The sequence below is a fragment of the Ursus maritimus genome, unplaced genomic scaffold (assembly GCF_017311325.1).
Source record: "Ursus maritimus isolate PB19 unplaced genomic scaffold, ASM1731132v1 scaffold_20, whole genome shotgun sequence".
In the NCBI taxonomy this organism is placed as follows: Eukaryota; Metazoa; Chordata; class Mammalia; order Carnivora; family Ursidae; genus Ursus; species Ursus maritimus.
The window spans coordinates 43,184,492-43,212,466 of NW_024424453.1; the positions used below are offsets into that span (position 1 = coordinate 43,184,492).

General features: G+C 34.0%; 1 protein-coding gene across 2 annotated transcripts in view; it reads left to right on the plus strand.

Annotated features, from left to right (window-relative positions):
- The window catches only part of ZCWPW2 (zinc finger CW-type and PWWP domain containing 2), a 126,636-nt gene that overhangs the window by 70,251 nt on the left and 28,410 nt on the right, over nt 1–27,975 (plus strand). For both annotated transcript variants that reach the window (XM_040636887.1, XM_040636888.1), the window contains 2 exons: nt 10,785–10,899; nt 22,934–22,980. In XM_040636887.1, the coding sequence (XP_040492821.1) occupies nt 10,785–10,899; nt 22,934–22,980 (162 nt within the window). The remainder of the gene's footprint in view (nt 1–10,784; nt 10,900–22,933; nt 22,981–27,975) is intronic.

Consider the following 27,975-nt stretch of genomic DNA (forward strand, 5'->3'; position numbering starts at 1 on the left):
GAAAGTTGTTAAGAGAGTAAATCCTAAGAGTTCTCATCATAAGGAAAACAACTTTTTTTGTTTTTTTCTTCTTTCTTTTCTTTGTACTGTATCTATATGAGAAGATGGATGTTAGCCAAACCTATTGCAGTAATCATTTCACAGTAACGCAAAACATCATGCTGTATGCCTTAAACTTACACAGTGATGTGTGTTAATTATTTCTCAATAAAACTAGGAAAAAATACACACATATGTCTGTGCGTATATATACAGTGTATATATATATATGTATGTATTTATGGTATATGTGTGCATATATATATACAAGTATATATATTCATTCCTAAACCTAGATACTCGGGAATGTTCTGTGAATCTTATATAGTTCCTCAGTGAATCTCGAGTACCCTTATATAGCAGATTACCTCACCATAAATACTTATTTTCTATGTTTACTGGAATTAGCTAAAGAAAATATTTATGAAAATGTGTATTTTTATTATGTTGTATTGTGTGTGTGTGTGTGTGTGTGTGTGTATGTGTGTGAAACGTATAAGTGTGTTTATGAGTTTGTGGTGCTAAAAAAGCCAGACAAAGCTTCAGCAAAATTATAATGTTAGACTCCCCTGTCTCTTCAAATCGTTTCTCTCTTTGGTGGTGGTTGATTTTTTTTCCCTGCTGTGACAGCTGGAGCCCTCTTCTTTTTCTCTCCTTCTCTCAAAATCTGATTTCAGGTGCTTCACACTAAATGACCGATATATTGGTTGTATAAAAATTGTTTTCACAAGGATGTCAGTCTAAATAATAGACCGACCTAAAATGTCAGACTGGGACTTCTCTAAAAAACACCCACCACCACAGCATGTAGCGATTGTCTAGCCTAATAGGCAAAGAACTTGGATATTCAAATTACTTAGTAAATATATGTTAAAATCTAAGTTAATAAAAAGTTCATCTGGTATCCTGTGATTTTTCTGATTTTCCACTGGGACTATTTTAAACTGCTTGACTTCCTCCTCTGCCCTCTATCCCCCGCTTTGCAAGGAATACTCAGGTCCTCTTTTGGTAATTCCCAATATTTCAAGCCAAGTAATGGAATCACACTGTAATTGGACTCTCAGATTTCCTTATTTTTTCTTTCTAATTTCTCCCCTAGTACTCACTGCATTCTCAGTATTAACTCTCAAATCCATAATCTCTCAGATCCTTGTGAAGGATCAGACTAAACAGAACTAGAATTTTTTTTTTTTTTTTTTGGTCAGTCTAGCTAGTTCACGCTTTCCAGTAGTGTCGGGAGTAGACATAAGGTATTTTGATCTTAAAATCCTGCTGTGTTAGAGTAAGCAAAATTCCTATTTATGTCCATAGGAAACTTAGAGTAAACAATAAGTTAATAAGATTTTGAAAGCAATATTTCCTTCAGGTGTTCAATAATTGGAATAAACTGTCTAAATAATCCAGAGTTGACTAAAGAAGATTGTATGAACCTATGTTAAAGATGAGAGATGAGAGAAGAGGAAGCCAAGAAGTGTGTGATGCACATGGGTGGGATGTGACTATCTTCTAGTGTGCATCAAACGAACAGGAATGTTCTTACTGTCTAGATTACTGGTTGCTGTTGCAGAAATCCAATTTAGAGAAGACAAGATATCCTTGTGATTAACTTTCTACTGAATTGCTTTAAGTAAAAACAATCTGCCCAACAGAGGAAAAGAGCAATAACTCTGGTGTGATAGTAAATAGAACGATACATCAGGGCAATGCATGGTAAATCACCCCGCAGAGTACCTTAGAATAGGCAGGAGTGTTGAACCTCAAACATTCAGTGGAGATGCATTTCAAAGGAAAATTATTTTATATATTTTTAGATTTTGAAATCTATGAATTATATCCTCATGTTTCTAAAGGCATATTATGTAAGAAATAACTTAAAGTGATGGTCAATATTTGAAGTCATTTCAATGAATTTATGAAGCTCAGGAAAGCAGGCTGAGTACCTATGATTCTGGTTTTTCAGATCTTTAATATATGCTCAACATTGTGTCTAAAAGGTAAATTTCCTAAATTATAAGTACTTATTTTGCAGTTAACTTTAATATTGATGTAACCAAAATGATAATTTTGGATTGTAGATGCTACCATTGTACCTAGAGGACTGTAGTGAGGTTCTACCATCCCCCAAATAGGTCACATTTTTTAATGCTTTTTGGCATTTGATTGAATTACTTTAGTTTTAAAATTTGGTACTACTTTTTACATAGTATTTAAAGTACTTGAAATTAGACACACTTTTTTTTTCCAAGAAAAAATATACTTATTAATATCATGGGATAAATCAGTGGCCTGTTAAATATTTTACAGATCTGATTTCTGTACAAAAACTGAAGTTGTGTGTTATCTTAGAAGTAATATCACCATATCATAATGCCCGATAGTCCTCATCTTTATATATTTTTCTTTTACTCTTCTAGAGTTATTCAAAGTCCCTTAGCTAGGAAGTTCTTGTACGTAGCCAACCAAACACCAGTGTTTGGTTGATAATATTTGTTTTGTTTTGATTGTATTTTCCCCTTTCATTTATTCCAAAAAGTAGTCAGGCCCCTTGTGTTCCCATGTGTCAGGGGAGTTTTCTGTTGTGGAGATCAAAAGCAGAGCTTGCCTGTCTTCCCAACCTGAGTTCCTTGAGGGTGGGTAGGGTAGACTGGGAACAGAGAAGTCAGTGCCTCTGAGAGGGACAGGCAGGAGCAGCCGAGCAGCTGAGCAGGGAAGAGATCCTTTCAGACTTGGAAAAGGACAAAAGTCTGTCAGTGCCCTGAGAAGTGTCAGTACCTCAGAGAAGAATAGCACCGTGGTGTACCCAGGGAGGTTAAACTCACGCCATTAAGATTCCCAACTTCCAAAAAACTTCTTTTGTCTAGGTGTGGCCAAGAAGCTTTAGACTGCCTGACTTCAAGGTACTGGAATGAAGATGTTGCTATTCATGTTACCACTATGGGTTATAGAGTAATGATCTATCTTCCCTCATCGGCATGGCAAATTTCTCTACACTTTATATGAACCTAGGGAGAGTAAGGGGTAGGCCCCCAAAGGACTGAGATCAAATTTCTTTTCCTTGTTGGATGCTGGCTGTTACATTGTATTTTATTTCGTAGAAATCAGTAATGAGACACTGCTTACCCAAGTTTGAGGCAAAAGATTTATTCTGCTACAACTTCAGGTTATTATATTTTAATTAACTCTGAAGTGGAGAAGCAATCTTAAAATACAAAACAACAAAAGATATGAATTTCTGCTGGATTGCAGATTTTTTTCCTCTGGCCTTACTGGGTGGACAAACACACCTATATTATTTTCCCTGACTTTGCTGATCCATACTAGTATGTGGTAATAGCACAAGCATTATTCAATAAAATGGAACATGCAGTTTCTTCCCCAAATCCTGGGAAATGTAAAAATGATATTAAGTCCTTTCAGTCAGCCAATAACACTCAATTGAAACAAGATCATTTGGACAGTAGTTTACAAACTTTTCAGTTTTGGACACAGCTCGGAATTTTCTCAGACATACAGTACTATCTTCCCTGGCTAACCATCTGTTAGTAGTCTCAAACCTCGTCTTTACTGCAAATATTTACATGCTTATTCATCTACCAAGAATACATCTATCAAGAATCATCTTATTTACATTCATAAATTCACACAAATTTTTAGACTGTGTGTCTTCCTTCTCTTTCTATGATGATTACTTATTTTTCTCTTTCTGTGATGATTACTTATTTCCCCCTCCACCCTAAATTTAATAAACTGATTGAGAAAACTCAAGTTGCCAGAGTATTAAAAACATAATGAAGGGCATGATATTCCTTCTTGGGATCATACAATTTACTGGAATTTGAAGATGTCCAGTCCTTTCTATGATTTCATGTGATAATTGATCTTTGTCCTTGACTTTATAAGCTTGTAGCACCTTGAAAGTTTGCTACAGAGCTGCCTTTAAAAATTTAAGTATATTTGGAAACTTGTCGGTGTTTCGTTTTGTTTTGGGGTGGGAGATAATTTGAAAGTTCTAACATTATTAGATGTGCCCAGGTTTTAGTGAAAGACATGTCTTTAAGACTGCAAAAGGTGAGGAGAAAAATATTTGCACATTGCAAAGGAGGGGCCAAAACTGACTTGGAAGCCATTAGCCCAATTTATGCAAGGGCATAAAAGGTTTGAGGTTGAACATACAGAAATTTCTTTGGAGAAAATAATGATATTCTGTGGCATTTTCCCTACACCTCCTCACTCTCCATCTTGGGAAAAGGAAAGATGTTGATTTTCCTGTATGAGGAATTTTTTGAGAGCTTGGTGTGTGTACTCTGGAGTTTGAGCAATACAGGATACCGGCGTCCAGCTTTCCTCTGAACAGTGTACAGGGTGAGAGTATCTGGTTACCAGGTCTGGCGGCAGAGTGAAAAGAGCTAGAGGCACTGAGAATGGCCAACATTCCCATGGTTTGCGGGAGCAACGATGTAGGCAACATGGGAAGAAGAATCAGGATCATTTTAGGAGTGTCCCCACCTAAGATGGCCTTCTGCTCCTTTGAAATCTAGGCAGAACAATACAGAAAAGTGGTAATGGGGTGGGGGATTGAAAGTAACCATCTGAAAGAAAGACCTCTTCTGTCAAGGGAGCTGTTCCTAGTTGGTAGAAGACATTCTCCAAAAACCCACAAGGCACCCCATAACAAAAAACAAAACAAAACAAACAAAACAAAACAAAACAAAACAAAACCGAAAAAAAAAAAAAACACTTTAAAACCAGAAAGCACCAACCCTGAATTGTTGTGGTAGCAGTCAAAAACATTTTTTTTTGTTTTTTTGCAATTTCTTTTCCATTCTCCACACCCAATCTTTTCAATCCCAGAGAACCCAGATGATGTGGGGAGAGAAAGAGAAGCACATGGAGGAAACACACTGCAGCCTGAAGTATGCTCCTAGCTTGTGGAGGACAGTAGCTCTGATTTAAAATGGAGTTTAGAACTTTATCTCTTTTTTTTTTTTAATGATTTTTTATTATATTATGTTAGTCACCATACAGTACATCCCCGGTTAGAACTTTATCTCTTAATGTGCAAGTAGACATTTTAGTTTTTGAATTTCAGAGGACTAAATAACTCTGGGATATTTTTTTTATCTGAGAGTTACCAGGAAAGTCACAAGAGCTGCAGTAGATTTCAGTCAAGGGTTAAGAAACCTCTAGATTCCAGTTGATACAGTGAGTTTGAATGGCAGTTATTTTCTGCTTGAGTTTGAATGCTATCTTTAATATCATTTGGTTTTAAACAATTCCTTGTTAAATCTAAAGATAATTATCTTACTTGACTTTTGGCAAAATGGTAAATATAAATGTTTTCATGCCTTTAAAAGATAATTTTTGTTTAAAAAAAAGTTTTATTTCTTAAAAAAAGAAGGCGGGGTGCGGAAGTGATAGTTTTTGCCTTATTTTGGGCTTATTCAAGACAGCATTGTTTCCTTTCCTGAATTTTGTCCAAAATGTAAACCTTCAAGCTGAACATTTATCTCATTAAATACTGTAGTATTTTTAAATTGAACCTAATCACAATGTTATTACTGTAATTCATTCAAGCATGATGTTCATTCATCCTTCACAAACTTTGCCCTAGTAATTAGTATATGGAATGAATCTGTTATGTTTGGTGAAATGCTGAGTCTTTATTTCTTTCTCATCGATCCAGAAGCCTCTCCTTGACATAGTCCAGTTGAAACATTATGATAATGTCTTAAACAGCTTAGTTTATGAAGGTGATGACCAACATTTTTTTGGTAGCTTCTGCAGAAGAATTCTATTTAAGTAACTGTGAATCACTTCAGCATGTCTTGAAAAATACACGAACTCATTCAACTGAAAGTTTTATTTTAATTAGAGAAGACATTGGTTGTTCAGGTAGGAAATTTGGGCTTTTAAAAGTATATAAGATTACTATTATTATGTGATTGTCCTGGTAGACTTGGCTAATACGGTTAGCCAAAGAAAGATGTGAAAATACACATACAGGAAAGAAAAAGAGCAAAAAAATTACTTTTATTAGTAGATGATTGTTTACCTGGAAAACCCAAGTCAAAAAATTATTATAAACAATAAGAAAATTCAGTTATATGGCAGTTATAAAATTACTATATAGAGGTAACCAGTGTGAAAATACGAAGGGATAAAAGTTCCCATTTATAATAGCAACAAAACATACATAATACACTGGAATAAGCTTAAGAAACATGTATAAGAGCTATATGAATAAAACTTGGCTACTAAGAGACAGAAAATAAAACCCAAGTAAATGGAAAGATACAATCCTCTTCTTGGTTTAGAAAATTTAAGGTGGAAAGATTTCAGTTCTCCCTAAATTAATTTTAAAGCAATCTCAATTTTTAAAAAGGACTTAAGACGAGTGCTAAAATGTACAGGAAAATTAAATATAGAAGAGAGAGTTAGGCCTATAAAATATATTTAAAATTATAATAAAGCTCCAGTAGTTAAAGCAGCTTGATACTAACAGTGATTTGACAGATAAATAGAACAATATAAAGTCCAAAAACAGACTCCAGAGTACTTGGAAATATAGTTAGTGGTTAAGGTTATATTCAAATAATTAAAGTTGTATTATTTAATAAATTCTTCGGGTACAAATCTCTAGCTACTTGGGAAAAAAATAAAGTAGAAGCTATACCTCATATACCTCACATCCAAATTTGTACTAGGAGGAAAGATTTAAATGAACAAAAATGACAATACAAATATCTAAAAGATAAACTGTCAACAGAAGATATTTGAAATACACGTAGCAAAGGAAAAATCTCTTATAAACCATTAAGAAAAAGACCAATATAATATGAACACAGGACTTGAACAATTATTCCATAGAAAAGAAAATGACTTTTAAAAATGTGAAAAATTGATGAATAAGTTCTGGGATCTAATGTACAGCATGGAGACTAAAGTTAATAATACTGTATTATAGACTTGCAAAAAAAAGTATTTAAATCTTAAATGTTCTCACAACATACACACGCACAAAAGTTATGTGAGTTTATGGAGGAATTAACTAACCCTATTGTGGTAATGATTTTTCAAGATATACATGTATGCAATCATTACATTGTGCTCTTAAATTTACAGTTATATGTCAGTTGTACTCAAAACAAGAAAAATATTTAAAATTTCTCATAATTACTAAATTTAAGAAATGAAAATGATAATAAAATGAAATACCATAATTCCCTTAAAATATTGACAGAGACCTAAGTTTGGTAACAGAAGTGTTCTCCAGAATGTGAGGAAGCATACTGTTTATGGCATTATAAATTGTGACCACCTCATTCAAGAGTGAATTCACAATAACTTCCAAAATTAAAATATACATACTTCAAACCTAGTAATTCAACATGTAGGAATTTATTCTTCAGTACACTTTCAAATGGGCAAAGTGACATATGGACAAATTTTTTTATTACAGCATTGTTTCAAACTGCATAGTATTAGAAATAACCTAAATGTTCATTATTAGGGCATTTGTCAAATAAATAATGGTACATACGTAGCACAGGTGTGGATATGCATACGTTTATTTCCTCATTCCTTTGGTTATCTCTTCCAGTTTCTTGGCTTTAAATACCATGTGTGTGGATGATTCAGTTTTATCTGAAGTTCCATTCTCTCTCCTGAATTCTCTTACCACACTCCCCCTCGGTATCTCCACTTGGATGTTGCAATAGACATCTCATATTCAACATATCTGAACTCTTGATCTTCCCCAACAAATCTCACTTCCTTGGCAGCCTTCTCAGTAGACAGCAAATTTTCTCCTTCTACTGGCTCAGTCCAAAAGCTTTAAGAGTCATCTTCTCTTCCTCTCACAGCCAGTTTTCAGTTGGTCAAAAATTCCTTTTGCTCTACCTTCACATTATGTCCAGAATCCTACCACTTTTCACCACAGTGGCTGCTGCTACCCTGGTCTACACCGTCATTTCTTGCCTGGCTTATTGCAGTAGATGATCGCCTTATATCTACGTGCCCCTGTATTGTCTATTCTGGCCAAAACAATCAGTGATTGTTTTAAAACATTGAATCAAATCAAATGTTATTCTTGCTCAGAACTGTGGAATGGCTCCCATTTTACTCAGAATAAAAGACAAATTCCCTACAATGGCCTGAAAAGACCTCCATGATCCGGCCCTGTTAATTTTGTGACCTCATTCCCTTTTACTCTCCTCCTTCATTCAGCCTCACCCAGCTTGGCTTCTTCAAAGCTTCTTGAATACACTTGTATTCTCCCATCTTAGAGTATTTTTTCCTCTGCTTGGAGTACTCTTTCTTGGGACATCTACGTAGCTAACTTCCTGACCTCTTTCAGGTCTTTGCTCAAATGTCACCTTTTCAATGAGAATTACCCTGACTACTTTATTGCCTTAACTTTTATATATTATATAGGACTTATAACCTCTATAACATACTGTAGGTTTTATTGATTTGTTATGCTTATTATAGATTGTCTGTTTCACTGCCTAGAATGAATGTAAGCTTTATCTGTTTTCTTCAATGATAGATCCCAAGGGTTTAGAATATGATGAATCAATCAATAAATGAAGCAATCTGCAAGACAAATTGAAGAATTCAAAAGTATATATAACTATTCATAACACTCTGCAAAATGAGCTGTGTATATATAAATGATATAAATGTTTATAGATGCATATGGTATCTCTGAAAGACTATGAAAGAAACTGGTAATAATGGGTACCTGTGGGAGGAACAATACCAGGGATGGGTAGGGAGGAACAGTCTACACTTCAGGGTATGCAGCTATCATTTCTTTAGTTGAAAAATACAAGGCATAGCTGAGCCTAATTCTGAAATTCAAAATTCTTTATAAATAGTCAATTTTTTTCTTTGAAGATGTTTAATTGTATTACCACTAGATGGCACATACTTACCGATAAATTCTCAAAGAATCTCCAACACAGATTTTTTTTAAAAAGCACTTTAGTTCCCCTAACTCACTAGAGTTTACTTAACTGTCTACAGTATTGGTTTTTCTCAAGAAATTTCCTTAACTTCAGTTGTTTAGTGCCATATCAGCTTCTAGGCTATTTTCCACTAATTTCTTATTTAGCATTATTATAAAATTTGAGTTGTAGGAATATCTTAAATCTGCAGACACTAGCTTAGATATTCTTAGTTTATAGTTTCTAATGTTTTTTGAATTGTATCTACCTATGTTTTCATCTCTTTTTCTATCAAATTAGTGAATAAAATTTAAATATTCTGTGCACAAAAGGTTTTTTTAAAAAAATAGATTTTTGTTTGATTATATTGTTTGCTCTTATATCGAATAAATCAGTGTCCAGAACAATGTGCAATTTAACAACCACTTTCCGAATGCTTACATGATACACAATGAGATTAGGCAAATGAGTACCATGTAGGACACAAAGATGAAACATTATTTATTGCCTCTGTCTTCAGGACCTTTCATTTTATGGGGGGCAGTCATGAATGCATATAACTATAATACAAGTCAAAATGTAGTAAATGATTAAAAGAAAATAGTAAGTGTAATGGGAATAGATAGCTTATATTAATTTGGGGATTCCAAGAATAAGGTGGAATTTGAAAAGAGCTTTGATATAAAGATAGTTTCATTCTCTGAATGAACTGAATGTATGTGTTACATAGATTTACAATTCGATATAAAGAGTGAATTATATATCTGGGATAAAGATACGATCATTATATGCAAGTGGTAAATATGGAATTATAGTATAAAAACCTGTATTCTTTTTGATGGTAAAGTTTCCAAAAAGAAAATGGTAGTATGCATTTTATAAATTGTAACATTTAAAAGCATTATAAAAAACTTTTTAGGCAAATCTGAGTGCCTGGTTGGCTCAGTCAGTAGAGCATGCAAATCTTGATCTTGGTGTTGTAAGTTCAAGGCCCAGGTTGGGTATAGAGATTACTTAAAAATAAAATCTTAAAAAAAAAAAAACAAAAAAAAAAACCTTTTTAGGCAAGTTCTAAAATAACATTGGAAAAATTATTGGGCCAGATAATTTTGGTAGTCATTTTTAACATAGAGATTTTCTTACTCTTGTTTTTCTTTTCAAAATATTTTTAATTAATTTATATGTAGAAAAAGTACTGAATTCAAGTAGAATAACATTTATTGAGTGCTTACTATGTCAGAAAACTGCCATCTATTATTTCATTTAATACTCATGAAACTTGATGATGTATATACTGTTACCCACATTTTACAGATGAAGAAATTGGGGCAAAAGTTTAAGGAACTTGTGTGAATATGTCACCTGCCTGTCATAATACCAATACTGGATGTGAATAGAATTAATTTTCTTACAATAAGAAACCTGGCTTTTCAATTTATAACACTTCAGTATCATTGCTCTTAAAAGAGGATCAAATTATTCTAATAAGATGTATTAATACTGACTACTTTGTTACATTGGTGGTCTTTTTATAACTTTTTAAAGTGTGAGATAAATCATATTAAAATATTATCTTAGTGAATCAGGAACCTGACCCTTTGACTTTGAATGTACAAGATTTCTCCAACTTTGGTGTACTGTAACATAATAAAATAATAATCATATACCAAAGTCTAAGTAATATATGGTATAATGCTTAAGTCAGATTAATTCCAGCACAACAGCTAAATCAAGTAGATATTAAAACAAAATTATATATTTAGAAATGAGTCTTAATATTTTTCTGTGTTTCTTTAGCCAGAAAAATGTAAGAAAAAAAAGAAATGGTATAAAAGTGCCCTACAAGAAGCCTACCTCCTCTATGGATATTCTCATGAGCAAAGACTGGAAATGTGCCGCCTATCCAAACAGGGTATACGAGCTTTTTTATTCTTTACCACCCCAGAATGAGGTTCTATTCAGATGCATGCTTCCCGAAATATATTTGCACATTTTAAAACATCTCTCTTTCTCTTCGTAGGGATATAATAAATCTTTGTCCCCTGAAAAGAAATTTTTATATGGATTAATAATATGTATTTTGCCCTTTGAAACTGTTTTCAGTGACTAAACATACATTCTATTTAAATGCAGGGGTTTTAATTAGCGCTTCTATCATCTTCTTTACCCTTAAACTATCTACATAAGTTCTCTTGTATATTTCAAAGTAAATATTTCAAAATTAGAAGCTGTGGCCTTAAAATATATTTCTGGGGTGAAACTTTCACTTGCATATGCTGCATTCTTTCAGAACAAAGTGTTTTTCAAAATGTTTTACTTTTAAAGAAATTCAAGGCAGAGATAAAAACAATCTTCAACTTTTTTTAATGAGGGTAAAAAATGTAAGATTTCAGGTCATTTTCAAAGAAAGTTCTCTGGAATCATAAATATTATGGTTTGTAGATAGCTTTTTAAATGAATTCATCATAGGGATTTTAGTAGGTAGGATACATTTTTAACTCTGAATATGATTGTCACATAGAAATGGTGACTTTCAATAAACTTAAATATGTTCTTAGTGGTAATAATAATTATCTTAATTTCTAAAATGATCATCTTAAGTTCTAAAATAGATTATGGGAGGATCTGGCCTTTTACTACTGACTGAATTTTGAAGTAAGAGTGACAATTTTTTCTTCTTGGAATTTAATATATATATATTTTAAAACTTATATGTGAAAACATTTTATTTGAGAAAAATTTAAATATTAACCCCGCTACCTTAGATTTTTACAGGAAATAAGTAGATTTTAAAAGAGTGGAAAAGAATGACAAGCACATTACTCTGGTTTACTCTGAGACTGGGAAAAGAGACATTTATTACCATAAATGTGATTTTATTCCTTGTGCTGAAAATATAATGTCTCTGTTTATTATCAGTAAAGGTTGAACTCACTATATTATTACAAATACAATTTTATTCTTTTCACAGAGTATACATTTTTCTCGTGTAACCAAAATAAACTTTGAAATATTTGGTTTTTTTAGTTTTTTAGTATTAATATCTTGAAGTAATATAGTCAGTTATTTTTTTAAGTTGTATTATAGCCATTTCACATTAGCAGTAGACACACTCTTTCAATAAATATGGAGCTATGTCTTTGTCATTGTTGTATGTGCTGGCGTATTTATGTCTGGGTCCTTTGGCATTCTTGCTTGTCCAGAGACTATGGAGAGGGGTTATTTCTCATTGGTTTTGCAGCAGACCATTTTCTGGTTGAAAGTCTGATGATTTTTGCATGCAGAATTTGATGTAACTCAGTCTGATTATAGAGAGACCTATGCCTAAAGACTTTGATTCTTGTCCCTGAAGGAGCCAGAATGGAGGGGTACAAAGACACTTCCAGGAATTCAGTCTTTGCCATAATAGGCTCACTCACTTCATACTCACTCTTTACTAGCTCCAAAATAGACACTGTAGTCCTTGCTTAGCTTCCAGGGTGAATTCTAGGACGTATTCAGCTTCTTGCTGTGTTCAAAAGTAATTTTGAGAGGTAATTTGCCATTATTCAGATATTTTACAAAAGGTGAGTAGCTTAGAGGCAAACAACTTATTTCATCCCTACAACTTTGAGGATTTCTTTAACCCCAAATGTCTTCTTCCAGCTCAGAAATAATGACTAGTAATTTCTTTACCTAAATTCTTCCTACCCTACAGAAATTGGCCCACTATTATGTTAGACGCAGCTCTTTCATTGTTGAATTCTACAGGGTCAGTAAATGATATTTAAAAAATATAGGCCTATTTCATATGGTAAGAGTATGTTTAGTTTTATGAGAAACTGCCAAGCTATCTTCCAAAGTAGCTGCATCATTTTTTCATTCCCACCAGAAATGAATGGCAGTTCTTTTGCTCCACATACTTGCCAACGTTTGGTGTTGTCAGTATTCTGGATTTTGGCCATTCTATTAAGTCTGCAGTGGTACCTCATTGATGTTTTCATTTGCAATTCTCTAATGACATATGATGATGAACATCCTTTCATATGCTTATTTGCCATCTATAAATCTTCTTTGGTGAGGTGTCTGTTCATTGCCTGCTTTTTAATCCGATTGTTTATTTTCTTATTGTTGAGTTTTAAGAGTTCTTTGTATACTTATAGCAGCATTATCAACAATAGCCAAACTATGGAAAGAGCCCAAATGTCCATTGACTAATGAATGGATAAAGAAGATGTGGTATATGTCTACAATGGAATATTACTCAGCCATCAAAAAGAATGAAGTCTTGCCACTTGCAGGAATGTGGATTGAACTAGAGTCTGTTATGCTAAGTGAAATAAGACAGAGACAAATACTATATGATCTCACTCATATGTGGAATTTAAGAAATAAAACAGATGAATATATTGGGAGGGAAGAGAGAGGGAGGGAAACAAACCATAAGAGACTCTTAACAATAGAGAACAAACTGAGGGTTGATGGAGGGAGGTGGGTGGGGGATGGGCAGGTGGGTGATGGGGATTAAGGAGGGCACTTGTTATGATGAACACTGAGTGTTGTATGTAAGTGATGAATCACTGAATTCTACTCTGAAATCAATATTGCACTGTATGTTAACTAACTAGAATTTAAATAAAATCTGAAAGAAAATGGAGAAAAGCAGAAAAACCCAAAAAGAGTTCTTTGTATATTTCAGATAACAGTCCTTTGTCAGATTTTTTTGTAAATACTTTTTCCCACTCTGGATTATCTTCTTATTCACTAATTGTGTTCTTTGCAGAGTGGAAATTTTAATTTTAATGAAGTTCAGCTTATCAATTATTTCTTTCATGGATCTGGCCTTTGATGTTTTATCTGAAGTCATCTGCATACCCTAGGTCATCTACATTTTCTCCTATGTTACACTCTAGGAGTTTTATAGTTATACATTTTTCATTTAGATATGTGATTTTGAGTTAATTTTTGTGAAAGGTGTAAGGTCTGTATCTAGATCCATTTTTTTGACATGTAGATATCTAGTTGTTCAATACCATTTGTTGAAAACTATATTTTCTCCATTATATTGTCTTTGTTCTTTTGTAAAATATCAGTTGACTATATTTATTGGGTCTGTTTCTGAGCTCTCTATTCTGTTCCATTGATCTGTTTTTTTATTCTTTTCCCAATATTACAGTGCCACGATTATTGTAGCTTTAGAGTAAGTATTAAAGTCAGGTAGGGCCAAGTCCTCTGACTTTGTCCTTCAATATTGTGTTGGCTATTCTGCATCTTTTTCTCTTCATATGAACTTTAGATTGAGTTTGTTGATATCCACAAAATAGCTTGTTGGGATTTTCATTGAGATTGCACTGAATCTATAAATCAAGTTGGGAAGAACTGACATCTTGACATTACTGAATCTTCCCATCCATAAATATGGAATATACCCAGATTTGTTTAGTTCTTTGATTTTGTTCATCAGAGTTTTGTAGTTTTCCTCATATAATCTTGTCCATATTTTGTTATATTTTGCCTAAGTATTTCAGTTTGGGGGGCACTAGTGTAAATGAGAATGTGTCTTTAATTTCAAATCCTGTTTTTTCATTGCTGGTAAATAAGAAAGTGATTGACTTTTTGTGTTAACCTTGTGCCCTGCAACCTTGCTATAATCACTTTTTTGTTCCAGGAGTATTTTTTTTTTATTCCTTTTTGGATTTTCTACTTAGATAATCATGTCATCTACTAAGACAGTTTTATTTCTTCTCAATCTATACCTTTTATTTCCTTTTTTTTAACTTATTGCATTAGCTAGGAGTTTCAGTACAATATTGAAAAGAGTGGTGAGGTGTGAACATCTTTGACTTATTCCTAATCTTAGTGGGAATGCTTTGAGTTTCTCACCATTAAGTATCATGTTAGCTGTAGATTTTTGTAGATTCTCCTTATCAGATTGAGGAAATTTCCCTCTATTCCTAATTTGCTGAGAGTTTTTATCATGAAGGGGTATTGGATTTTGTCAAGTGCTTTATCTGCATCTATTGATCTGATCATGTGACTTTTCTTTTTTAATCTGTTGATGTCACAGATTGCATTAATTGATTTTGAATATTGAATCGGCCTCGTATACCTCAGATGAACCTCACTTGTTCATGGCGTATAATCCTTTTTATACATTGTTGGATTTGATTTGTAATATTGAGGATTTTTGCATCTGTGTACATGAGAGAAGTTAGTCTGTAGTTTTCTTGTAATGCCTTCATTTGGTTTTGGTATACTGGCTTCAGTGAACCAATTAGGAAGTATTCCCTCTGCTTCTATTTTCTGGAAGAGTTTATAGAGAATTGGTATAATTTGTTCCATAAATGTTTGATAGAAATCACCAATGAACCATCTGGGCTTGGTGCTTTCTCTTTTGGAAATTATATTGATTATTATATTGATTCAATTTTATAAAAAGATATAGATTGTTTATTTATTCTTGTGTGACTTTTGGCAGATGGTGTCTTTTAAAGAATTGGTCCATTTCATCTAGGGTATGAGATTTGTGGGCATAGAGTTATTCACAGCATTTCTTTTTTTGTTTTTGTTTTTTCTTTTTTTTTTTTTTTTTTAGATTTTATTTATTTATTTGACAGAGAGAGACAGTGAGAGAGGGAACACAAGCAAGGTGAGTGTGAGAGGGAGAAGCAGCCTTCCTGTGGAGCAGTGAGCCCGATGTGGGGCTCAATCCCAGGACCCTGGGATCGTGACCTGAGCTGAAGGCAGACGCTTAACGGCTGAGCCACCCAGGTGCCCCTCACAGAATTTCTTTATTATCCTTTTAATATCTTGGGATCTGTAATGATGCCCTCTCTTTTGTTTTTGATACTAGTAATTTATGTTTTCTCTCTTTTTTTCCTTAGTTAGACTGGCTAGAGATTTCTTGACTTTATTGGTCTTTTTAAAGAAACAATTTTTGGTTTTATTTCCTCTATTAATTTCCTGTTTTTGATTTTATTGATTTCTGCTCTAATTTTTATTTCCTGTGTTTACTTCATATTTAACTTGCTTTTCGTTTTCTAGTTTCCAAAGGTGGAAGCTTAGCTTATTGATTTTAGGTCTTTGTTCTTTCATAATATTTGAATTTTAATGCTATAAATTCCCCTCTAAATACTTTCACTGTGTCTTACAAATTTTGATAAACCGTATTTTCATTTTCATTTAGTTTAAAATATTTTAAAATTTCTCTTAAGATTTCTCCTTTGACCTATATGTTACTTAGGAATGCATTGTTTAATCTCCAAGTATTTGGGGGTTTTCTAGTTATCTTTCAGTTTTTTAATACTAGTTTAATTCTACTATGGTCTCAGAGCAGACTATTGTATGATATCTATTTTTAAAAATGAGTTAGGGTATATTTTATGGCCCAGAACATAGTCTATCTTAGTGACTGTTCCAAGTGAGCATGAGAAGAATGTATATTCTGCTGTTGCTGGATAAAGTAGTCTATAGATGTAGATGATATTCAGTTGATTGATGGTATTGAGTTCAACTACAGTAGTTTTCTCTTACCTGCACTTTCGCTTTCCATGATTTCGGTTATTTGTGGTCAGCCGTGACCTGGAAGCAGATGATCCTCCTTTGCTGTATCATCAGAAGGTCAATAGTAGTCTAACCCTATGTCACAATGCCTGTGTCATTCGCCTCCCTTCATCTCATCATGTAGGCATTTTATCTCACATCTTAACAAGAAGGATGAGTATAGTACAATAAAATATTTTGACAGAGTAAGGGACCACATTCACATAACTTTTGTTACAGGATATTGTTATAATTGTTCTTTTCATTAGTTATTGTTGTTACTCTCTTACTCTGCCTAATTTATAAGTCAAACTTTATCATAACTATGTATATATAGGAAAAGCAGTACATATAGGGGTTTATTACTATGCATGGTTTCAGGCATCCACTGGGGTTCTTGGATCATATCCCCCACAGATAAAGGTGAACTACTGCATGTCATTACTGATTTTCTGCTTGCTGGACCTGTTCATTTCTGCTGAAGTCTCCAATTATAATAGTGAGTTCATCTATTTCTCCTTGAGTTCTATCAATTTTTGCATTACATGCCTTGACACTGTTGTTAGACACGTTCATATTAATACTCATTATTTCTTCCTGGAGTAATGATGACTTTGTTATTAGGTAATGCTCCTCTTTATCCCTGATAATGTTCCTAGGTCTGAAGCCTGCTCTGTCTGAAGTTAATATAGCTACTCCTATTAAAATAGCTTCCTTTTGATTAGTGTTAAAATGGTATGTCCTTCTGTATCTTTTTACTTTTAACCTCTATGTGTCTTTATATTTAAAATGAGTTTTTTTGTAGACAACATATGCTGACAGTCTTTGTTTTTTAATTGGTATATTTATACCATTGAAATTTGAAGTAATTATTGATATAGTTGGATAAATATTTACCATATGTGTTACTGTTTTCTATTTGTTTTCCTTTTTCTTTGTTCCTTTTTTTTTCATTCTTTTTCTGCTTTTGTGTTTTTGTTTGTGTGTTTGTTTAGAGAGGGAGAGAGAGATGGGGGTGGAGAGGCAGAGGGAGAGGAAAAGAGAGAATCTTAAGCAGGCTCCATGAGCATGGAGCCTGATATCACAACCCAAAGATCATGACCTGAGCCAAAAATCAAGAGTCAGACATTTAACCGACTGAGGCACCCAGGCACCTCAACTTCTTGTGGGTTTTTTCATCCACCTTTTTGGTTTTAATTTAGTATTTTATATGATATTTTTTCCTCTCTTAGCATATCAATTATGCTTTCTTTTTAACTTTTTTTTAAGATAAAAATGTTTTAGGGAAATGGTTTTCCTAAATTAGACATATTATTGCTATTATTATTTTGAACAAATTGTTTTCAGTTAGATAAAGAATAGAAAATTTAAAGTTTAGATTTTACTTTCACTTAGTCATTCTCTGGTGCTCTTCCTTTCATTATGTCAATCCAAGTTTCTGCTCCTACATCATTTTCCTTCTCCCTTTTAACATTTCTTGCAAGGTAAGTCTACTGGTAACAAATCAGTTTCTCAAATTCTCTCAAGTATATATTCCTTTATTTTTGAAGGATAATTTTACAGCATACAGAATTCTAATTTGGTGGGGTTTTTTTTTCTCTTAACACTATTTCACTCCATTCTCCTCTTGCTTGCACAGTTTCTGAGAGGAATTGAATGAAATTCTTGTCTTTGCTCCTTTATTGATAAGGCACCCCCTTCCACCAGGCTTCTTTCAACAATTTTCTTTATCTTTGTTTTTCTGTCTTTAGCTTTTATCCTGCTTATTGTTCTCTGAGCTTCCTGGATCTTGTTTGGTGTCTGACATTCATTTGGGGGAAATTCTCAGTCATTATTGCTTCAAATATTTCTCCTTTTCCTTTCTCCATTTCTTTTCCTCCTTGTATTCCCATTACCCATATATTATACTTCTGTGGTTTTCCGATAGATCTTGAATAGTCTGTTCTTTTTTTTTCCAGTCTTTTTTCTCTTTGCTTTTCAGTTTTAGAAGTTTCTATTAATGTATCATTAAACACATTCTTTCCTCAGCTGTGTCCAATCTACTGATGAAACTATCAAAGGTATTCTTCACTTTTGTTACAGCATTTTTAATCTCCAGCATTTCTTTTTGTTATTATTTCTTAGAATTTCTACCTCTCTGCGGTGCCTGCGTGGCTCAGTAGGTTAAGCTTCTGCCTTCGTCTCGGATCATGATCCCAGAGTCCTGGGAGCAAGCCCCGCATCGGGCTCCCTGTTCAGTAGGGAGTCTGCTTCTCCTTCTCTCTCCACCCCTGCCCCCCCCTCATGCTGGCGCACTCTCTCTCTCAAATATATAAATAAAATCTTTAAGAAAAAAAGAGTTCCCATCTCTCTGCTTGCAGTACCCATTTGTTCTTGAAAGTTGTCTACCTTTAACGTAGTTGTTTTAAATTCAGTCTGATCATTCCAACATCTCTGTATGGGTCTGTGTTTGGTGCTTGCTCTGTCACTTCAAATTGTTTTTTGCCTTTTAGTATGCCTTGTCATTTTTTTTTGTGGAAAGGCAAACATGATGTACCAGGTAAAAGAAACTGTGGTAAACAGGCCTTTAGTAGTACAGTGGTAAGACATGTGGGGCCAGGGAGGGCAGTCTATAGTTCCATGATTAGGTCTCAGTCCTGGGCTTTGAACTGCACAAGTGCTTCTCATTTCTTTCACCCCCTACATGGTACATCATGGTTAAAGGGGAGCTAGAGTTGGATATTTCCCTTCTCCCAATGGAGGACTACAGCAGACTAAATTTGTTCCCTTCCCCCTAAGTGGCTCGCCTCTGAAAAAACCACAGTAGGTTAGGCTCTGGCAAAATAATTTCTCTTGAGGGCAAACTGCTAGAACTGAATGCCCTGGCATATTTCAAAATGGTTACTTTTTTTCCCCCCACTGAGGAAGCACAAAGGTCTTTTTCTCCAATCTTCACCTTGAGAACCTGATAGAGCTCCTGTAGGTAAACTCACAGAAATGTGCTTCCCTCCTACATGCCTGGGTCCCCCTAGAATTTTTCTCTCAGCTTGTTCACATGGAGGCTCCAGCAATTCATCAATTACAGTTCACGTGTTCCTCCCCCAGCACTGGTTCCCGTGGCGGGTTCTGCTCCATGAAGTTGTGATTCTCTGTATTCACCTGTCTCTTCAAATTTGGGGGCAGTGGTTTGCCCTGTGACCTCACTTCTCAGAGGGATCTAAGAAGAGTTATTGATTTTCAATTTGTTTGGCTTTTTACTTGTGAGAATGGAGCATGACCTCTAAGCTCTTTACATGCCAGATAGGAAACTGGACCTATCCTCTACCTTTTTAAGAAAATGCTTTCTTTCAGCTGTCATCTTTAAAGAAGCATAGACTGACAGATTTTCTGAGGCCATGAATGGACAGGCTTTAAAAATATTTTTTTTAAAAAGAAGCCATTGATTTATGTTAATATTTGTACTCCTCTCTAACATGCTTGTAAATAAAAAATTTTTAACATCTGCTATGAGTCATGAGGCATAACCACCTCTACTGACTTGGAACATTTTCATTTTCTACCTGCAGCTCCTCTCTTGCACTTTAAAAACTATGATGTGGATATAGCCCACAAGTGGAGTAAAGGCCCTTTTAATTACCCAGATCTACATTTCCTGTTAACTGCTTTTCACTCTGTGTGAGGGTCCCTACATGCAGAGATTTCTGAAGGGAGGAAATTAAACCTTTCTCACTGGGGAAAATTCAGCTCTTAGAAAGTGTTTAATGTTGCTGAAGTTGAACATGGACTTACTGTTATTAATAGATAAATTGCTAATGATTATAATGTTTCTCAGCATTTCATCAGACTTTCTCCCTTTGGCAAATCCCTTTGAAAATCAGAGTGGTTGTTGATACTCCCCAAAACACTTCTGTGTTGCACTCGGAAATGGTTGTGCAACTTTTCAACATAAAAATTTCCTTGAACAGCAGTTTGGATATTTCTGTTCGCAATTGTCTCCCTACTGGAAATTTTACATAAGAATGACGTATCTGTTGAAGAGAAACATAAGTAATTGGTTTTTTTTTTTTCATTAACTCTCAGTATATGGTGAGGGTCCATTGGATCCAGTTTTAGTTTTTGAGTTTCGTTTTTATGAGTTTTAACTACACATACAGGTTGATACTTCATCATGACTTTTATTGTTATTAGCGAGCTTTGAAAGAAAAAGGAAAAAAAAAATTTAGATACAATAGAATTTATTCTATCTTGTAATTATCATCAGGGCCCTTTCATAAATTTGAAATAAATTATGAAATTTCAATAATCTTTCAATAATCTTTTAAATTACTCATCAGTTTATTTCCAACTATGTTAAAAAGCATAAAACAAATTATTGAGGGGCACCTGGGTGGCGCAGTCGTTAAGCGTCTGCCTTCGGCTCAGGGCGTGATCCCGGCGTTCCGGGATCGAGCCCCACATCAGGCTCCTCCGCTGGGAGCCTGCTTCTTCCCCTCCCGCTCCCCCTGCTTGTGTTCCCTCTCTCGCTGGCTCTCTCTCTGTCAAATAAATAAATAAAATCTTTAAAAAAAAAAAATTATTGAAATGGTAGAGTGATAGAATCACTTAGCAAGATGATATAGTAGTAAAACGTATCATCAGTAAACTATTTTTGCTGGTATTCCAAAGGTTAGATCTTTCTGTCTCTCTCTCTCTCTCTCTCTCTCTCTCTCACTCACACACACACACACACACACAAACACATACACATACACACATCTCCAGAATGTCTTTATTAGCTAAAATGAAAGGAACATTGTTGATAATCTATTCGCTATCAGACATTGTTTTAAGAACTTTATATAAATTCTATTATTTGAATCTCACAATATACCAATAAGGTAATAATTCATTATTCCTGGTTTATCAATAAAGAAACTAAAGGCCTGAGAACATACACAGTGTTTTATATCTTACACTGTCTAGTATAGTACCTTATACCATGTAAACATTATATATATTTTAACTAATAAATTATATTAATTTTTCAGGTAAAAATGTATATTTAAGATCCATATAAGATTTTGAATAAAATACATGTACATTTTTAATTATAAAAAAATATTGAGCAACTACTGCATATAAAACATGGTCCCTGCCTTTAAGGCACATTCTAGTCTTGCAGAGTGCTTAGACATATATAGAAGTAACCATAATACAAGGAAGAAAGTTCTGTGTCCTGGGATGACTGGACTGGTTTTGCAACAGAGGTGGTTATTTCCCCAAGGTGGAGGAATCATCTGTGATGGTAGATGGTCTTGTATATTCATCAGTGGGGAGAAAAAGGGTATTCCAGAAGAAGGGATTCCACGCACACAGCTGAACATAGGAAAGAGGGCAGTTTACATGGGGCCAACTAATTATAGGTATAAATATAATAACCTGCTTCTCTGAATTTCTGTGTTTTATGCCAATAATTTGTTTCTTACTGCAAAATTTGCTTTTAGATAGCAAACATTTATTCACTCTTATATTCATGGATGTTTATTCTTTTTGTTAGTTTTACATGTTCGTTGTGAATTATAGTTGCATATTGATAAGTTTAATTTCTGTGTGTTTTTCTTTAATGTTAGATGTAGTCCTAAAACCTTAATACTAATGTCCATAGCTCTGTTTGTTTTTCATTACCATAATATTAAGGTTAATAAAACAAATGTATGAGTAAGTATTTATGTACAATTCATTTAGTTGGAATTCTACATTGAATCCATTAAAAATCCAATTATTAATTATTATTGCCAATAATTTTTACTAATTCACACACAGGTTTGCATAAATCAAAATAATATCTTAAAATAATTTTCTGTATTCTGTTTGGCTGTAGTCCTCTTTTGTGTTGAGTGTTGCTTAAGTGTCCCACATGGAGGCAGCAGACATAATAGAGACCTGCCGTCAGATGGGTCTGGCCCCACTGCTTGGCCTCAGACATGGTATTTAGCCTCAACTTTCTCAGCTGTAAAATGGGGATGCACTACATACTTTGCAAGATTATCATGAAGTTTCAATAAGATATTGTCTATGTAAAGTCTTTATCCCGTATCTGGCATGGAGTAGATGTTCAAGTAGAGGTCTCGAGGATTTCATTCCAGATCCTATATACTTCAGAGTACATAAGCTGACCAGACCCTAGAATAAGACACACTATATTCTAACTCGAGAACATCCAACCAACTAGATTTAAGGGTGGAGGTTTGTCAGATAAGTGTATCAATCCCTAATGCTATTATTTTGGATTATTTTGTTCTACTCAACTCTGGGAAGTTGAGTTTGTTGGCATTTTGATCAAAAGAACCATTAAAAACACGTATTACAGTATGAAAAAGTAGAAAATTCTAATTGTATAACATTGCACTTATTTAAACAGGAGTGTAGGCATTTTTTTGAAGCAGCCATACTTTATTATCTTACAGATAAATCCAAAGCAGATGGCAAAGTTGCTGTGGTAGCCAAGAAAAGGGTAAGATCATGTTTCATTATATAAAATATGCAGACTTCAAATTCCGTTTGATTAAAGCTATTTTTAAAAGAAAATTGAATTAATATTTAAAAGCAAAATGACATATAATTAGTTTTTTCTTCTAGATGTTGGTTGAGTATATTTTTCCTTATTTAGGTTGACACTAGAAATTTAATATTTATGATTACTTATATCAGTGTTATAGAATTATCAGAAATATAAAGTTAACAAGTTAGCAATTGCTTTTATTTACATTGTATTTCACGTATGTACTTTCATATACTAAAATATTTTTTGTGTACCATGTTATTAGAATGTGTGCAATCTCGTGGAAAATTTAAATAATTAAAATCCACAGCTTAATATGGACTTTACCTTGAAATTGAGAATAATATCAGCCATTTATATCGATCTAAACCTAGAATCTTTTAAATAAAATTTGTGCAGTCAATAGCATTTTAAAAGAATTTTAAAAATTTAACATGTCATTCTGTATATTGTATGCAGGGAGTTGTTTAACTACTTATTGTCAAGACTATGATTGGGATAGGATGAACCTTGACATTTTCCTCAAGTGACAGTATTCTTAACAGGACAGTACTTAAAAAGAGAAAGACCCAATGTTTAAATCAAATTCTTTTAGACAAATAGTATATTGATGCCATATGAAAAAGAATTGTGATTGAAAGGAGAGCCTATCCCTCTAGTATTTCCTGTGTTGAATGGTGGGGTTGGGGCAGGGTGGACCCAGGGAAGGTTGAGTGTAACCCGGCAGAATGGAAAAAATGTTGGTCACAAACCTATAGATGAATAGGCCACGGGGTAAGCATCATTTTTGTATTCTGAGTATGTATATGTCATGAGTCCTTTTATTTTTGTATTATTTATTTATTTTTATCATGAGTCCTTTTAAAATCTGATTTTGTTTTACCCTTTTGCTTTCTGACTTGTAAAAGTATTCTGTACTTTTCACTGGCTAAATAATGTTGTTGTACCTTTTGCAGAAAGGAATTCCATATCATAGAAGACAAGGTTGCCTTTTAAAAAGAAAGGAAATAGTACTTGTGTGTGTCTGACCGTTTAGAAAGGAACATGTGAGATAGTGCAGGATTGTTAATGTGCGTGGAATTGTTTATTTTAATCTCTGCTAAAGGATAGTTAGAATCAAAAATGATAAAGGTAATAATAACTAACATTTCTATATATTGCTTTATTTTTACCAGTGATTTTCAATGACTGTGGTACTACTGTCTCTAGGACAGTGCTATTTAAAGTGTGGTCCGTGGACCAGAGCTAGTCTGTGAACTATTTATTATTGGTCTGTAATGAGACAAAAGCAAAAAATGACAGGAACCATTTAGAAACTTGTATAGTAATTTGACAGAGTCATTTTTGTCTGTTGACTGTAATGATAAAATGGAACTTATATTTTGTGTTTATTTTCTATTTCACTTTTTTCTTAGTAACTTATTTTTAATTGTATAGAAGTATAGGTCTTGGATGTACTGGGGGCAAAACTGGTCCTTAAACACATAATTTAAGAGACACTGCACTATGTGTCTCGGAGTGTGTTAGGAATTTGTGGAAGTGTCTTGGGCTACAGTAGTTTGGGGGAATACAGGGCATTTTTGGGGGTATAGTTAAGGAAACTAGGTATCTAGCAATGCATGGAACAAAACCGTATCACAAAATTGTCCAGCATCTGTCATGATTTTCGAATGTGCTGCTAGACTCAACAAACTACAGATATACAGTTGACCCTTGAACAACACAGGGTTGGGGCACTGACCACTACAGTCAACAACTCATGTATAACATTTGGCTCCCCTAAAACTTAACTACTAGTAAGCTATTGTCAACCGAAAGCCATAATAAAAATGTAAACAGTTGATTAACACATATTTTGTATGTTATATGTATTATATATATACTGTATTCTTAGAATAAAGTAAGCTAGAGAAAAGGAAATGTTAAAATCATAAGGAAGAGAATGTACATATACAATTCTGTACTGTAAGAAATCTGTGTGTAAGTGGACCTATGCAGTCCAAACCTGTGTTGTTCAAGGGTCAACCGTGATTGTGTAGTGATTTAATACAAAATAATACTGAAATATAATATTTTAGACAAAAAGCCAAGGAATTTCGAAGGCTTATTATAGAGCAGGAAACTGAAATGAAATAAATACACTGTTCTCAAAATTACTGAATAATTTACTTATTTTCTACTCAACATATTGTAACATATTTAACTACGTATTTAGCCATAAAGAGCAGAAGTGCAATTACTGAGATACCATGGAAAACATTTACAAATCTGAAACAGGAAATTTGAGATGACTTTTAACAGTCTTAAAATCAAATATTACTAAATTGACAGATAAGTGAAATGTATTGATCTCTTTGAATTATAAAAAATAAACATTTAGAAATATTTCATGATATTGCTACCCTTATATATTTGTGAACACTTTAGAATAATGCTAAGAAACCTATTACAAATATTACATATTGAAATTATTTTTAGATAGCCTGTTATTTTCCAATCTTACTCTGATACTGTCCCCAAAGTCTACCTTAAAATTCTTTATTACATAAGATATAATAGAAGATATTATTGCTTCTTTTTCTAATTTATTATCAAGATAGTCGTCCTCGGGGCACCTGGGTGGCTCAGTCGATGGGGTGTCCAACTCTTGATTTCAGCTCACATCATGATCTCAGGATCATGAGGTTGAGCCCCGCGTCAGCCTCCACACTCAACATGGAGTCTGCTTGAGATTCTCTCTCTCCCTCTGCTCCTCTTCCAGCTTGCACTCTCTCTTTTTCTGTCTCTCTCTAAATAAATAAATAAAATCTTAAAAAAAAAAAAAAGACATTTTTCCTCACATATTGCATTATGGTCAAGTTCTTTTCAAGTACTAGAGACTGAATGTGGCCCTGAAGTGTTATGGGATTTCTGTGATATTTCGTTACTAGGTCATCTCATGTCATAGCACACAGAGAATTATTTCCTCTATAGGGAATTATTTTGCCAAACTCTTTTGGGAGAATATAATACTTTACATTTTCTATGCTTGGGCAATCTATAATTTATTTTGGAATATTATCTCTCTTTCAATTGAGATTAGTTTCTTTTCTTTCATTATATAAAATGTCTCATCCATTACTACTTAACTTAAAAGTAGTTTCACACCCTCGCCAACACCTGTTGTTTCTTGTGTTGTTGGGAATGCAAACTGGTGGACCCACTTTGGAGAATAGCATGGAGATTCTTCAAAATGTTAAAAACAGAACTACCCTACCATCTGGCAATTGCACTACTAGGTGTTTACCCAAAGGATACAAAAATACAGATTTGAAGGAATACGTGCACCCTGATGTTTATGGCAGCATTATCAACAATAGCCAAATTATGAAGGAGCCCAAATGTCCATCAACTGATGAATGAATAAAGATATTCATTCAAAATCATAAAAATTCATAAAAATATATATATTTATGTATGTATACACACACACCGTGGCATATTACTCAGCTATCAAAAAGGATGAAATCTTGCCATTTGCAATGACATGGATGGAGCTAGAGTGTATTATGCTAAGTGAAATAAGTCAGTCAGAAAAAGACAAATACCATATGATCTCACTCATATGTGGAACTTAAGAAAGAAAACAGATAAACATATGGAAAGGGGAAAAGAAAAAAAAGGAGAGAGGGACTCAAGCAATAGAAGACTCTTTTTTTTTAAGGATTTTATTTATTTACTTGAGACAGAGAGATACAGAGAGAGAGCATGACCAGGGGGAGAGGTAGAGGGAGATGGAGAAGCAGACTCCCTGCAGAGACAGGAGCTTGATGTGGGGCTCCATCCCAGGAAGCTGGGATCATGACCTGAGCCAAAGGAAGATGCCCAACCATCTGAGCCACCCTGATGCCCCAATAGAAGATTCTTAACGATAGAGAACAAACTGAGGATTGATGGAGGGAGGTGGGTGCAGGATGGGCAGATGGATGAAGGGTATTAGGAGGGCACTTGTTATGATGAGCGCTGGGTGTTGTAAGTGATGAATCACTGAATTCTACTCCTGAAACCAATATTGCACTGTGTGTTAGCTACCTAAATTTTAAATACATAAAAAAAAAGAAACGCAGATAATTTCCTACAGTCTAGAAGAGAAGTCAGATATGTAAATTAGTAATAATAATATAAGAATGAATAAAGTATGGGGACCCTGGGTGTCTCAGTCAGTTAAGCATCTGCCTTCGGCTCAGGTCACAATCTCAGGGTCCTGAGATCGAGTCCCGCGTTCGGCTCCCTGCTCAGCAGGGAGTCTGTTTTCCCTCTCCCTTTGCCCCTCCCCCCACCATGCTCTGTCTTGCTCTCTCTCTCTCTCTCTCTCAAATAAATAAATAGAATCTTTTATTAAAAAGAATGAATGAAGTATGTCTACAATAAAGTTATATTAAGTTAAAAAAAAAAGTAGTTTCTGTTCTTATGTCCACCACTACTTGTGTTGGTACATTTTTCTATAGATCCTGTATAGATTGACTTTATCCAAACTTATTTATTCATAATAGGGATGACTGGCATCTACCTTACTGATTTTGTCTTCAAATGTAGTTGTTCTCAAGCATACACATATAGAAATGCATTTTTATTGTATTATAAATATATTTTATTTCTCTTTTATATTAAAGTTATAATATTTTGAAATTATTCATGTAGTCAGATATATTAATTATGTTATGGGCTACAGTTGCTATAACAAGGAGACTCCAAATTACAGGGAGTCATACAAGGTAGAAGTTTATCTCTCTCTTTATTGTATACTTGACCAAAGGTGAGCCAATGATTCAGGGTGGGAGGAGTCTTTGCCCCACAAGATCATTTAGACTCCCAAGTTTTTTCTGTTTTATTGTTATGCCAGCCCCAGGGTGTGGTCGTAATCTATATGGTCAAAAGTTGATGTCACTATCATATCTGGCCCATGAA